Source organism: Cnephaeus nilssonii (genome assembly GCF_951640355.1).
Source record: "Cnephaeus nilssonii genome assembly, chromosome: X".
Classification (NCBI taxonomy): Eukaryota; Metazoa; Chordata; class Mammalia; order Chiroptera; family Vespertilionidae; genus Cnephaeus; species Cnephaeus nilssonii.
In genome coordinates this window covers 127,260,619-127,275,597 of record NC_137071.1, presented here as the reverse complement: position 1 = coordinate 127,275,597, position 14,979 = coordinate 127,260,619, and the positions used below count along the sequence as shown (strand labels likewise).

Sequence of the window (14,979 nt, the reverse complement as noted above, 5' to 3'; positions counted from 1 at the left end):
GCACACCCCCTACTGGGGATGTGCCTGCAACCAAGGTACATGCCCTTGACCAGAATCGAACCTGGGACCTTTCAGTCCGCAGGCTGACGCTCTATCCACTGAGCCAAACCGGTTTCGGCTGCTGCTGTAGTTTTTTTGAAGCTACCCTTTATCAGGTTACATAGGTTCCTTTCTAATCCTAGCTGGTTAAAGAGGTTTTTAACAAAAATCATAGTCAAGTGTTGAATTTTGTCAAATGTTTTAGTGATCATATGAGTTATTGTTTTTATTTTGTTAATATGGTAAATTTATTGATTGATTTCAAATGTTAAATTAACCTTATATTTCTGAGACAAATGCTAGTGATTATTATATATATTACCCTTATTGTATATTGTTGGATTATATTTTTATATTTTGTTTAAAAATATTTGCATGAGTATTACCGGTTTGTAGTTTTCTTTTTTTGCAATGTTTTTGTCAGATTTTGGTATTAGGGCTACACTTGGCCACATAATATGAGTTGTGAATGAGTTCTCTTCTCTATTTTTTGAAATAGTTTGTGTAAGATGGTTACTTCTTTTTATGCTGTTTCACAGAATTCACCAGCAAAACTGTCTGGGCCTACAGTTTGCTAGATGGGAAAGTTTTAATAACTAATTCAATTTCTTTAATATACATAGGGCTCTTTCAATTTTCTGTTTCATTTTTTTGCCATACATAATAAGTTGTATTTTTTCAAGGAATTTGTCTGTTTCCTTTATTTTGTCTAATATTCTGAGAATACACTCTGTATGGTTTCAGCAAATGGTCTTTGTGAATGTTCCATGTGTCTCTGAAAAGAGTGTATATCCGGCTCTTGATGGGAGTTGTGTTGTTTGTTTGTGGTTTTTGTTTTTTTTTTTGCTTTGAAAAATGTTTATTTCATTTAACTCATTCATTCAACTTATATTTATTAAACACCTACTTACTATGTACCAGGCACTGTGTGATACAACAATGAGCAAAAGAACACATGGTCCTGCTTCTATGCAGCTGCTATCTCTGGGGAAATAGTTCACAGGCATTTTCTTTTCTTTTTTAATGTATTTTATTGATTTTTTACAGAGAGGAAGGGAGAGGGATAGAGAGCCAGAAACATCGATGAGAGAGAAACATCGATCAGCTGCCTCCTGCACACCCCCTACACTGGGGATAGTTAGAAACATCAATCAGCTGCCTCCTGCACACCCCCCACTGGGGACGTGCCTGCAACCAAGGCACATGCCCTTGACCGGAATCGAACCCGGGACCCTCCAGTCCACAGGCTGACGCTCTATCCACTGAGCCAAACTGGTCTCGGCCACAGGCATTTTCTTAAAGGTCAATTCTAGTTGTTATTTCTGTGACTTAGATGAATATGCAAATGACTCATGATCAACCCCACTCTCAAGGATTAATTGTTCATTGCTTTTTTCACTTCTTAAATCTCAGGAAACTTTAGCTATTCCCATGGCCACAACCTGGACCACACAGAATTGCTCTACTTCTGATATGATGACTCTTGAACCACACCTCTCATCTTGCCAGGTCTCTCAAACCTTCAATTCTAAAACACTTATTTCCTTGAGCACACCTATTCTTCATTCTATCAGTCTCTTTTTGGTTTCATTTCCTTCTCAATCTAACATGGCTAGACTCTTACCACATCTGTTCTTTCAACCAGTATACCATCCCCTCTCCTGTCTCCTGAATAGCAACTATTTAGTGAACACCTATGCTGTGTGACTTTGGGTACATTATTAAATTCTGGGCCTCAATTTTCTCAGCTATAAAATAAAAATAAACCCTACTGTTATAGGTTGAGAGGATTACATGAGATAATACATCTAGATTACTTTGCACAGTGCCTGGCTTTTATTAAATGCTTATTAAAGGCTTGCTATTGTTATGATCGTTACAACTATATTCCAGAGAATATCACACAACTGTCTGGAACGAGCAACCACAAATTCATGGTATCAGACTCTACCTGGACCCTCAACAATGTGACAGTCTGACTTTTTTAATTGGCTTGAATGCATGCATATATATACTCTCTCTCCACTATCCCCATTTCTTGCAAATAATAACTTCAAGCCTTCATCACCATCCACAAATCCCCTATCCTATCATCTCACTTCTTATTGTTTTTTTGTTTGTTTTTTAAAATTTAATAAATCTTTATTGTTCAGATTATTACAGTTGTTCCTCTTTTTTCCCCCCATAGCTCCCCTCAACCTGGTTCCCATCCCACCCTCTTCCCTTACCTCCCCCACACTGTCCTCATCCATAGGTGTACAATTTTTGTCCAGTCTCTTCCCGCACCCCTCACACCCCTTTACCCCTGAGAGTTGTCAATCCACTCCCTTTCTATGCCCCTGATTCTATTATATTCACCAGTTTATTCTGTACATCATATTTTTAATTCACTTGGTTTTTAGATTCACTTTTTGATAGATATGTATTTGTTGTTCATAATTTTTATCTTTACCTTTTTCTTCTTCTTCCTCTTCTTAGAGAATACCTTTCAGCATTTCATATAATACTGGTTTGGTGTTGATGAACTCCTTTAGCTTTTTCTTATCTGTGAAGCTCTTTAGCTGCCCTTCAATTCTGAATGTCAGCTTGGCTGGGTAGAGTACTCTTGGTTGTAGGTTCTTGCTATTCATCACTTTGACTATTTCTTGCCACTCCCGTCTGGCCTGCATAGTTTCTGTTGAGAAATCAGCTGACAATCATGTGGGTGCTCCCTTGTAGGTAACTAACTGTTTTTCTCTTGCTGCTTTTAATATTCTCTCTTTGTCTTTTGCTCTTGGCATTTTAATTATGATGTGTCTTGGTGTGGTTCTCTTTTGATTCCCCTTGTTTGGGGTTCTGTGCGCTTCCTGGACTTGTAAGTCTCTTTCACCAGATGGGGGAAGTTTTCAGTCATTATTTCTTCAAATAGGTTTTCAGTATCTTGCTCTCTCTCTTCTTCTGGCACCCCCATAATTCTGATGTTGGTACGCTTGAAGTTGTCCCAGAGGCTCCTTACACTATCTTCATATTTTTGGATTCTTTTTTCTTTTAGCTTTTCCAGTTGAGTGATTTTTGCTTCTTTGTATTTCAAATCTTTGACTTGATTCTTGCGTTCCTCTAGTTTGCTTTTGGGTGTCTGTATAATAATTTTTATTTCAGTCAGTGTATGTTTAATTTCTAGTTGGTCCTTTTCCATATCCTCGAGGGTCTCTTGCATATCCTCGAGGGTCTCGCTAAATTTATCGGCCTTTTCTAGGAAATTCTTGAAAAACCTTATAACCGTGGTTTTGAACTCTATGTCCAGTCGTTTGTTTTCCTCCATTTCTTTGGTTTGTGATCTGTTACTTTGTCTCCGCATTTTCGCTGCTTCCCTGAGTTGGTAGGGTAGCTTTGTGTGCTATTTGTCCTATATGGGCCAGTGGCTTGGCCTCCCCCATTACCTGAGGTGGACACTCTTGGTGCCCTCCTTTGTGGATTGTGTGTACAGCCTTGTTGTAGTTAAGTCTTGATTGTTGTTGGTATCAGTGGGAGGAGTTGACCTCCAGGCCATTTGGCTGTGAGGATCAGCTCTGTCTATGCTGGGAGACAGCCTTATTCGACTACACTTGAAAAATTGCAAAAGCCTCTGTGCTCACCTTGGATGGGGCGGAGTTTCAGGGTGGAGCTTCAGGGTGGAGCCTACAGCCTTGGCTTCCCATCGGCCCCGCCCTATGAGGTTCCTGGGTCTCAGCACCTCTGAGAGAAAGGCGCCCTCGAGTTTCGCCGGCTGCCAAACAGTCTAGTCTCTCCCCCAATGAATCTGGATTCCCAGATTCTCGCCTGGAACTGGGGTTCAGTGCAGTCGGAACTGGGGTTTAGCGCAGTCCGGAGCTTTTGTCTCCTTCCCGCTGCGGCACACTCAACAGTCCGTCCTCTGCGCGCATCCACATGCACGCCTCCAGAGCTCTGCCTTTTGCCGCTCCCCTGAGTTTCTGCCTTACAGCCCAGATTCCCCCAGTATGAGCCTGGGTCCCCAGGGTCTTGCCCGGTACTGGGGTTCAGTGTAGTCGGAGCTGGGGTTCAGCGCAGTCCAGAGCTTTTATCTCCCTCCCGCTAGAGAATGCCAGCCAGGCACTCAGCCGCCCGTCCTCTCTGCACGCGCACGCCCGTGTCTCCATACCTCAGGCGTTTACAGCTCCTCTGATTTTCCTTATGGTTTTCTCTTTCCTTCTAGTTGTAGGATTTCCAGTCAGCCAGCTTTCCTGTGGTTCTGGATGATGTCCGTTTTGTCTTTTAGTTGTATTTTTGAAATTGTTGTGCGAGGCTGCAGTGTAGGTGTTTACCTATGCCGCCATCTTGGTTTCTCAAGAGTTGTGTTTAATAGAAAACAATTACACGTGATGGAGAGTTGGAGTATAAACATCCATTTATTGTTTGTATAGGTCAAGATGGCTATCGCCGCAATAATTTTCCTAGAGGCATAATGACTTGACTTACATACATTGTGAAATGATTACCACAATAAATTTAGTTAACACCTATATCATATAGGTATAAAAAATAAAAAAAGTGTTCTTGTCTTTGTGATGAGAACTTTTAGGATATACTCCCTTAGCAAGTGAAATTGTTTTTTTGATCACATGAATTTGCTATTGTTGCTAATAGCAAGAAACAACAAGATCAGTGAGGATTTAGAATCTAAAGCTAATGAGGACTTAGACTCTAAGTCACCCCCTCCCAGCCTAGGCTCTCCATCAATATTTTTCCTGAAAATCCTTGTCTTTTTTTAATCTTTAGTCCACCCCATTTGATATTCAAGCCTCCTACCCAAATTGAGCTATAACCATGTTTTAGGACAAATTATATGTATAAAACCATTCTGAGCTTTACTTTCCTTATCTACAATAGATAAATAATAATAGAAAATAGAACTTTGGAAAGGATTAAATAAGTTCATATTTATATCTTAACAATGCCTGGAATATCATAAGTGTCGTGCAAGAACTTGACACATAATAAGTGCTATATATGTATTTCCTGTGATTATTTTCATTGTCGTCATTGGATTCGCTGGTTTCCCTGTATTCAATTTGGATTAGCTTATAAGCATCTTTTAATCTTCTGCTATCTATTTGTGTTGATTTCACTTTTTTTTCTCTTTTTAGATGGGAAGTTTGGGATTAAGACCTCACAAAAAAGAATTTCTGGGAAAGCTTCCTTTCGTAGTGAAATGGAGGGTGAAGATATAAGAAATGATTCATTGTATTCCATTTTAGAACTGTGGCAAGATGCTGAACAGATAAAAAGATATCAGGAAAAACAAAACAAACCTGTGAGTCATGCTACATTTGTAAATAAGAAAATATTGAATACGGAGTGGCATTATGAACATAAAGACAGCAGAAAACTTGTTTATCCAAGCCCAAATCATATTATTACTTCACAGAAAAGACCCCATAAATGTGACTCATTTGAAAAGGGTTTTAAGCATAATTTAGATTTATATATTCATTCTAAAAACAAAGCAACAAAGAACTTTGATAAAATTATTAGACACAGTCAAAATTTCACCCAGAGTTCTTTTACTAACCATGAAAATATGCATACAGGAGTGAAATTTTGTGAATGTAATCAGTGTGGAAAAGTCCTCAACCTCAAACAAGCACTCAGTCACAATCTGAAGTTTCCTGTTGGGGAAAAAGCAAATATGTGTACTGAATTTAGGAAGATATTCACTCAGAAGTCACACCTCTTTGCATCTCAGACAATTCATACTATGGAAAAACCTCATGAACTTTGCAAATGTGTAAATGTTTTTACACAAAAGCCATTACTCAGTATATATTTGAGAGTTCATAGAGATGAAAAACTGTATGTATGTACTGAATGTGGGAAGGCTTTCATCCAGAATTCAGAATTAATTATGCATGAGAAAACTCATACTAGAGAAAAACCCTATACGTGCAGTGAATGTGGAAAATCATTTTTCCAGGTGTCATCTCTACTTAGGCACCAGACAACCCATACTGGAGAGAAACTCTATGAATGCAGTGAATGTGGGAAAGGCTTCTCACTGAACTCAGCTCTCAGTGTACATCAGAAAATTCATACTGGAGAGAGACACCACAAATGCAGCGAGTGTGGGAAAGCCTTTACCCAAAAATCGACACTCAGGATGCATCAGAGAATTCATACAGGAGAGAGATCCTATATATGTACTGCATGTGGGCAGGCCTTCATCCAAAAGGCACACTTGATTGCACATCAAAGAATTCACACTGGAGAGAAGCCTTATGAATGCAGTGACTGTGAGAAATCTTTCCCTTCTAAGTCACAACTCCAGATGCATACACGAATTCATACAGGAGAGAAACCCTATATATGCACTGAGTGTGGGAAGGCCTTTACCAACAGGTCAAATCTCAATACTCACCAGAAATCTCATACTGGAGAGAAGTCTTATATATGTGCTGAATGTGGTAAAGCCTTCACTGACAGGTCAAATTTCAATAAGCACCAGACAATTCATACTGGGGAGAAACCCTATGTTTGTGCTCATTGTGGGAGGGCTTTTTTCCAGAAGTCAGAATTAATTACACATCAGAGAATTCATACTACAGAGAAGCCTTATAAATGTCCTGACTGTGATAAATCCTTCTCCAAGAAACCACATCTCAAAGTACATCAACGAATTCACACAGGAGAAAAACCATATATATGTGCAGAATGTGGGAAAGCCTTCACTGACAGGTCAAATTTCAACAAACACCAGACAATTCATACTGGAGAGAAACCCTATAAATGCAGTGACTGTGGAAAGGGCTTTACTCAGAAATCAGTGCTGAGTATGCATCGCAATATTCATACATGAAAGTAACCCTGTCTCTTAAAAATGAGAAAGCCTTATCAGAGAAGTCAGGCATAAGGGTATATTATAAAATTCATCCAAGACCCTATATGAATATATGGCATAGTAAAACGTATTTGTCAGGCTCTCTCACTTGAGGTGAAAAAAATTATTTAGACGATATCCTCTTAGAATGCATTGAATGAAGGTGAATTTTCATATTTGCACAGCTTCACAAAATACAGGGTGTCCCAAAAAATGTATACATACTTTGAGATATAATCAGTGTTTATTAACATACAGTTAATTTTCAAAATTTAAATGTATCTACAGAAATTAGTGTAATTCTATTATACACCCTGTATAATAGAATTCATACTAGGAAAAATGATGTCAGTTTGATACATTAGGAAAAAAGCCTTCCTATTGTAAAGAAAGTATTATAAGGCAAATTGTACAGATGGAGTGTGTAAAATTATGTAAATGTCAGTCATGTTTACTGTTATATTAAGCAGTTAAAAGTGACAACAAAATGAAAAGTAGGACAACAAAATAACATATTTGATGTGTAGACCTACTCTCAGTTCTGTAGGTTGTTTGTGGCAGAAAACATTGCACAGCAGGAGGAATAATTGAAGTTCATTTTTTTAATTTAACATAATTGTGTCTATCAAATATGTCTTCTATTGAATTTTTCTCTCACATGAATTCACAGTTTTATGGTCATTGTGATTTTATGTAATTATATCTGAAGATACAATTTTACATGAACACATAAATGTAATCCTATCATTCATAATGGTTTCCATGACATTGTGTTTTTATCCTTTTTCACTGTGGAACAATGCAAAAATGCCACAGGTCTCTCCTGTCCTTTTTTTTTTTTTTTTTTTTTTTTTTGCGTGCTCCTCTGTTTTTTTCTCTTACTAAGAAGTAGAGCTCTCTTTCTACTCCTTGACTCTTAACTTGGCCATGTGACTTGTTTTGGCCACTGTACATTAGTGAAGAGATTCAAGAAATGGCTGAAGAAGTGTGAAAAAGCTTGCCTTGAGGCTTACTCTCTTGCTACTCTTTGGAATTCTAAGACCTTCATATGAAGAAGCTCAGATTACTGTACTGGGGGATGAGAAACCAGATGGAGCAGAGATGAGCCAGCCTCGCGGAGGCCCTTTAGGTCAACTACCAGACATGGGAGTATGGCCTTCCTTGATCTCCAACCCCAACCAATCCAGTCCATATAAGAAGAGCCATACCAGTTATCCCAGCCAACATGGAGAACTGTGAGATAAATGAAATAATTATTGTCTTAAACTGCTAAGTTTTAGGGTACTTTGTTGCACAGCAAATGCTAATACTTTAAAGTGTATGATGGAGGGGGAGTATTGTACCAGAACACAAGGCATGTGGCATTGACTGGACCTGGGCAGCAGGTGGAAACTGAGGAAAACAATGAGGAAACCTGTTAAGAAAGTCTGGAAAAGGTGGCGTCCTGTGTTATTTAGTAAGGAAAAAGCAAAACAGTCACCATGCTCTGTAGGAAAATAGAGAATGTATCAGATGAACTTGTGGATCTGGCTAAGTAGATTTCCAACAGAATCTTGGAAGTATTCATTTATTTTTGTGAGCTCATGTAATAAGGTACAATAAGAGAATGACTATTCCATTTACAAGCAGAATTCAGAAGAAAAAAAAAAACCCTGCTACTTGCTGGGTTAGAAAATAACTTTCACATCTCCAGTCTCCAAAATACTTTTAAAGTGAAAATGGCCTCAGGGTAGAGATCAAGTCATGAGTGTGGATGTAAGACCCTTTGTAAAAATGTATGAAACATTTAAGCTGGTATTTGGGAGACCCTCTAAGCCAGTGGTTCTCAACCTTTCTAATGCCACGACCCTTTAATATGGTTCCTCATGTTGTGGTGACCCCCAACCATAAAATTATTTTCGTTGTTACTTCATAACTTTAATTTTGCTACTGTTATGAATCGTAATATAAATATCTGTGTTTTCCGATGCCCTTAGGCTCTATAGCAGAGGTTCTCAACCTGTGGGTTGCGACCCACAGGTTGAGAACCGCTAGCAGGGTCGCCTAAGACCATCGGAAAACACAGATATTTACATTACGATTCATAACAGTAGCAAAATTAAAGTTATGAAGTAACAACGAAAATAATTTTATGGTTGGGGGTCACCACAACATGAGGAACTGTATTAAAGGGTCGCAGCATTATAAAGGTTGAGAACCATTGCTCTAAGCTAAGCTAAATGGCTTCTGTAAACTTCATGACATCATTCCCAGTAGCCTGACACGTTGCTCAAAGTAGAGAGGAGCCTGTCTTAAAAAGCATTTTCAATGTGGCAATTGAGGCATAGAGTAAATACAAACCAGATTCATAGAAAACATTTAAAGTTTTTAAAGAGTTTTCTTAGTGAAACTGCCTCCAAGCTGGACTTAAAGGGACTGAAACAATCCAGAATGAAAAGTGGCGCCTGGACTCTCCTCTTTAACTTCTATGACTAGAAATGAAGCTGAGAAAGTTACTCAGCTGCAAACATGGGCCATTTCTAATGGGAAAAGAAGGAGGTCTCAGATAGAAGACCCAAGAACAATATATTAAAATGGACTGGGGAGCCATTCCCAGGTGAACTGTGACCTAATTTAAAAAAAAAAAAAATCTGCCCCTGAAGCAGGAAGACCTGAAAGTATTTGTTCTGTGGGATTTCAAGAATTGTTATGGAACAGTGATAGATATGTGCCTCTTCTTTCTCCCCCTTTTGAATTGAAGTATGTATTGCAGTTAATTCTGTGCCTATGTCACCATTATAGTTGTGTGTGTGTGTGTGTGTGTGTGTGTGTGTGTGTGTGTGTGTGTGTGTATTGGGGAGGGGGGTTGTTCATATAACTTGTTATTTAGCTCACAGGTCTCTAGATCAAGGAACTAAGAAGCTGCATTCAAAGAGCCTCAGCCACATCTGAACCTGATACAGAAGACTTGAGGTCCTGGATTTGAACATGGTGCCACAATTTGGGATGAGGCACTTGGAGGTATTGTAATGGGGTGAACATATTGGTGCATGGTATGGAATGTAAATAAAATTATTTTTGACCAGAAAATAGACTATGTTAGCTAGAAAAATACTACATATTTCTTGCACCCCTACATCTATGCCCCCTTGTAATCTTTATTTCTCTTTGTGTTTTAGTTGGGATAATTTCTATTAACTTATCATCAAGTTCACTGATTTTAACCCCTGTCCTGGCTCTGTTAAGTCTACTGGATGAGCCCATTGAAGGCATTCTTCATCTCAGTTATGTTATCTGCTGAAATTCCCCATCTGTCCATGTCTGTTGTTCACATTTTCCACTTTTTCTTTAACATATTAAATCATCATTATTTTAAATTTCCTGTTTGATAATTCCAACAACTGTGTCACCTCTGTTGATTGATTGTTTTGTCTCTTGACAGAGTACCACAAACTAGGTAGTTTAAAAAAACAAAACAGGAATTTATTGTCTCACAGTTCGGGAGGCCAGAAGTCTGAAATCAAGGTGTCAGGAACTGTTCCCTGCATCTCTTCAAGTTTTCAGTAGCCTCAGGCATTCCTTGGCTTGTAGATGCATTACTCCAGTCACATGGTACATGGTCATTTTCTCCCTATGTGTCTTCACATCGTGTTCCCTCTCTGTGTCTGTCTGTGTCCGATTCCCCCCTTTTTATAAGGATGCCAGTCACAGTAGACTAGGCCCATCCTAATGGCCATATTTTAATTTGATTGCTTCTGCAAAGATTTTATTTCCAAATAAGGTCATATTCTGAGGTACTGGGGGTTAGGATTTCGATATCTTTGGGGGGGGGACATAATTCAACCCATGTAATAAGTTAATACATTTATCTGTATAAAGTTTAGAACTATATATGGGAAGAAGTTCTTGATGAATATTAGATACATCCCACTTCCTGAGGCCGCCTAGGTCCCTCTACAACTCTCTGTACTTGGGCAGGATTTGAGACCTTTGTGGTATCTCAATCTCATCCAACTACCTAAAGAAAATGTTTTGAATAACAGGAAAAGCAGGCCTAGTACCAATACTTGAGCTACCAACATTTGAGGACTAGGTCAAGGAGAATTTATTTATAGAGGACAATGGGAAGGAGCAGCAAGGTTCATTTATATGAGGATGGAAAATGGGTTCTTGGATTTTGTGACAAGGAGGTCAATGTTGACTTTGAGGAACATTATTTAAGTGAATTTAACTAAAGAAAACAAGAGCAAACTTGAAGGGATTTCTGAGCTCAGGTAGTTACTTCACCATCAAACTTTTCGGATAGAAAAAAATATTAGGTCATTGGGCTGTATTGCTCTATTGAAAATGTGTTTTCAAGAATCCTGTTTGACTCCAGGTTAGAGTTGGCCAAAAGTAGAAATTGCAAGAGATTTGAGAGGTCAAAGTGAAGGAGCAAACACCATTATTCTAAAAGTTTGAGATTAGATTCAGGGGTACATATACAGGGGTACCTAGAAGGTTTTAATTCTTCCTCAGTCTTCCACTCTATATTCAGCCCTTCCTTGCATCTTACAGCCTGCTGACCAACAGTGGCCCAGGCCTACTACCAGATGCTTGGCTGCAGACCCACAAATGCAAAGGCTTTTCTTAGACTTCTCCATCAGCTCCCCATTAATAATCTCACATCAGCAACGGGATGTGCCTGGCTTCTAAGAGTTTCCTGCAAACTCTGACTTACTCCATCCATGCCAGTGTTTCTCCCAACTCCCACATTTGTGTATGGTTTAATTCATGTAAAAAATCCTTATTCCATAATACAGTGAATCCACTTAATTGAACCCTGATTGGTTTTTTTTTTAATTTTTTTATTTTATTTATATATTTTTTAAATTTCTTTATTGATTAAGGTGTCACATATTTGTCCTCATCCCCCCATTCCCATCCCACACCCCTCCCCACGGATGCCCCAACCCCCTGTTGAACTTAACCATTGTGAACCCTGATTGTTAATGTTATACTTTCTTTTCCTGAGAACTAGGTAAATGTTTCTCTTCTAAAATTGAGTGATGCTACTGAGAAGTCTTAGACTAAACTGCTGTCTTTTTTTCTTGTACCTTTCTGCCACATGATTCTTTCTTTATGCTTGAAGTTACGGATCTATAAAAAGCGTATGCCTTGGTCTTTATTTTTGTTAAGTTGATTTTACCTGGGTTACAGTAAGCTGTTCCAATCATGATTCAAGCCTTTTATTTCAGGGAAGTTTTCTTTTGCTTAACTTTTTTCTGATCTATTTATTTTCCTCTTCAGGAACATCAATTATGAATATGTAGTATGTCTTTGTCACCTTCTACATCCATTTAATACTACTCAATATTTGTTTCATATCATTCTGTTAAAAAATATTTTTATTGATTTCAGAGATGAAGGGAGAGGGAGAAATAGAAACATCAATGATGAGAGAGAATCACTGATTGGCTGCCGCCTGCACGTCCACAACCGGAGATCAAGACCACAGCCCAGGCATGTGCCCTGAGTTGGAATTGAACCATGACCTCCTGGTTCATAGATCGATGCTCAACCACTGATCCATGAGGGTTGTGCAGTTTTTACATTTTTAAATGGTTGATAAATGAAGAGTAGTATTTCATGACATGTAAAAAATTATATGAAATTCACATTTCAATACAATAAAGTTTTATTGGAACAGAGCCATAGATAGAAAGCAGGCTGACAGCTGTGAGGGTTGGGTAGATGGAGGGATTGAGAAAATAAGAAAAAAGAAAACACATGGACCAGGACAACAGTGCAGTGATTTCCCTGGGGGCGGGGAGAGGTGGGCAGAGAGGTGGAGGAGGGTATGGGGAGGACAAATAGTGATGGACTTGATTTGGGGTGGTGAACACAATAAGTGTACAGATGGTGTGTTGTAGAATCGTACACTTGAAACCTATAAAACTTTGTTAACCAGTGTCATCCCATTAAATTCAATAAAAGGGGGGGGGAAACACTACAGCAAAAAAACGAACATTTTAAAAATGTATGCATAGGAAAAAATTAAAATGTAAAGAATAAGTTTCCTTATGCCCCTTTGTTATCCATCCTCCCTCCCCACACCCTTCCCCCATCCATAGGCAACTACTAATCTGTTTTGTGTTGTTATAGTTTGCATTTTCTGCAATTTTATATAGATGGAATTATACCATAGACATTCTTGGTGGGTATTTTTTTCCTTCTTTCATTCAGCCTAATTATTTTGTGATTCATTTGTGATGTTACATGTACTTATATTTTTTTTATTGCTAGGTGGTATTTCATTGCATATATATATACACCAAATTTGTTTATCCATTCATGTGTTGATAAAAATCTATATTGTTCCTAGTTTTTGGCTGTTACAAATAAAACTGATATGAACATTTGTATACAAGTCTTTGTGTGGACATTGTTTCATTTCTCCTATGTAAATACCTAGGAATGAATGGTTTGGTCATATGGTGAGTATATATTTATATTTTAAAATATATTTTTTATTGATTTTTACAGAGAGGAAGGGAGAGGGATAGAGAGTTAGAAACATCGATGAGAAAGAAACATCGATCAGCTGCCTCCTGCACACCCCCTACTGGGGATGTGCCCTCAACCAAGGTACATGCCCTTGACCGGAATCGAACCTGTGACCCTTCGGTCCGCAGGCCGACGCTCCATCCACTGAGCCAAACCGGTAAGGGCATGAGTATATATTTAAATATGTAAGAAACTACCAAACTGTTTTTTGAAAGTGGTGTGCCCTTTTACATTCCCACCAGCAGTATGTAAGTGTCCACTCGCTTCATTTCTTTGCCCTTGTAATTTTAGCCATTTCAGTAAGAGTGAAGTGGTATCCCACTGTGGTTTCAATTTATACTTTCCTAAGAACTAATGCTGTTGAGTTTCTTGTGCTTATTTACTATCTGTATATCATCTTGATTGATGTATGTTTTCAAATATTTTGCCTGTTTTTAAACTGGGCTGTTTGTCTTATCTGTGTCCCAGGAAGCAGGAGTCCAAGATTAACCTTAAATGGCAAGATCTGACTTGCCCCACCCCACTTCAGGATGATCTTTGATGGCCTTGAAACCCCAGGAATATTCTTTATCAGCAGGAAAAGGAAATGTTTCATTTCTAGTGCCCTTAGGCATTCTCTTAGCAGACTGCACAAGAAGCAAGGAAGTTAGCCCCACATTTCCCCCCCAAACTTTCTTCTCCCTGGAAAGGCACTAAATAGTGTGGGGCAAAAGTAGGTTTACAATTGTGAGTACACAGAACAATTTATCCTTGTATTATTAACCTTTTGCACTCGGATGTCGAGTGTGACTCGACATGGTTAGCATCGGTAGCAGTTCTTTTTATACTCTTTGAATGTATCAATAATTTGAAATATAAAAAAATCCAAATAAATAAGTTTGTATGAAAAGAAACTCCAGTTTTTTATTCTACTGCCGTGCTTTGTAAAATCTGGGGTATTTAAAAATTAAATCCCGAGTAGAATAAAGGAATCGAGAAAAAAGCAAGCGAGTGCAAAGGGTTAATTATTGTATTTTCCATACAAACAACTGTAAACCTACTTTTGCCTCACCCTGTATGACATGTCTGACTTAACATGGCTCATAAAAAAGTGAACCCACGGCTTATTTTCTTACAGAATAATTTAGGGAATAAACAAAGCTTAGGAGGGCACAGGCAGGGTCTCAGGTCTGACCTGTTTTGTTAAATCCAAACACTGACCAGGCCCAGGTTTTAGATAGCTTGGGTTGCCCAATTCCACCTCAGAAGCATCAGGGCCACAAAGACTGTCATGCACAAAGTAGGACTTCTTATTCTGGAGCAGATGTGCTATTACACAGTCTTTGGCCATGCCCATTCAGACCATGGCTCTCAATCTGTCCCTCACCTTGGAAAATTCAGTCACTAGCAGTAGTGTGACCTGAGGGGCGAGCACTCAACTTCTCTGTAGATTTATGTTTTATATCTCTTGTTAAAAGTGTGTGTGTGCGCGCACACACACGAAGTAATTCAAATCATTTTGTTAAGATGTGGAAAGCCGATTGACAGGCTTTAGTACAGGATACTTTCACAGATGTCACTGTGTA

General features: G+C 38.6%; 1 protein-coding gene across 2 annotated transcripts in view; it reads left to right on the top strand.

The window, feature by feature from the left end:
- The window catches only part of ZNF81 (zinc finger protein 81), a 34,038-nt gene extending 20,854 nt beyond the window's left edge, over positions 1-13,184 (top strand). Inside the window, exons 5-6 of one of the 2 annotated variants that reach the window (XM_079764950.1) lie at positions 5,163-5,329; positions 9,759-13,184. In XM_079764950.1, coding sequence (XP_079621076.1) covers positions 5,163-5,329; positions 9,759-9,773 — 182 coding nt within the window. In that variant the 3' untranslated portion in view covers positions 9,774-13,184. Of the gene's footprint in view, positions 1-5,162; positions 8,973-9,758 lie in introns of those variants that run through there. The other variant, XM_079764949.1, reaches the window with a different exon arrangement.
- The last annotated feature ends 1,795 nt before the right edge of the window (positions 13,185-14,979 follow it).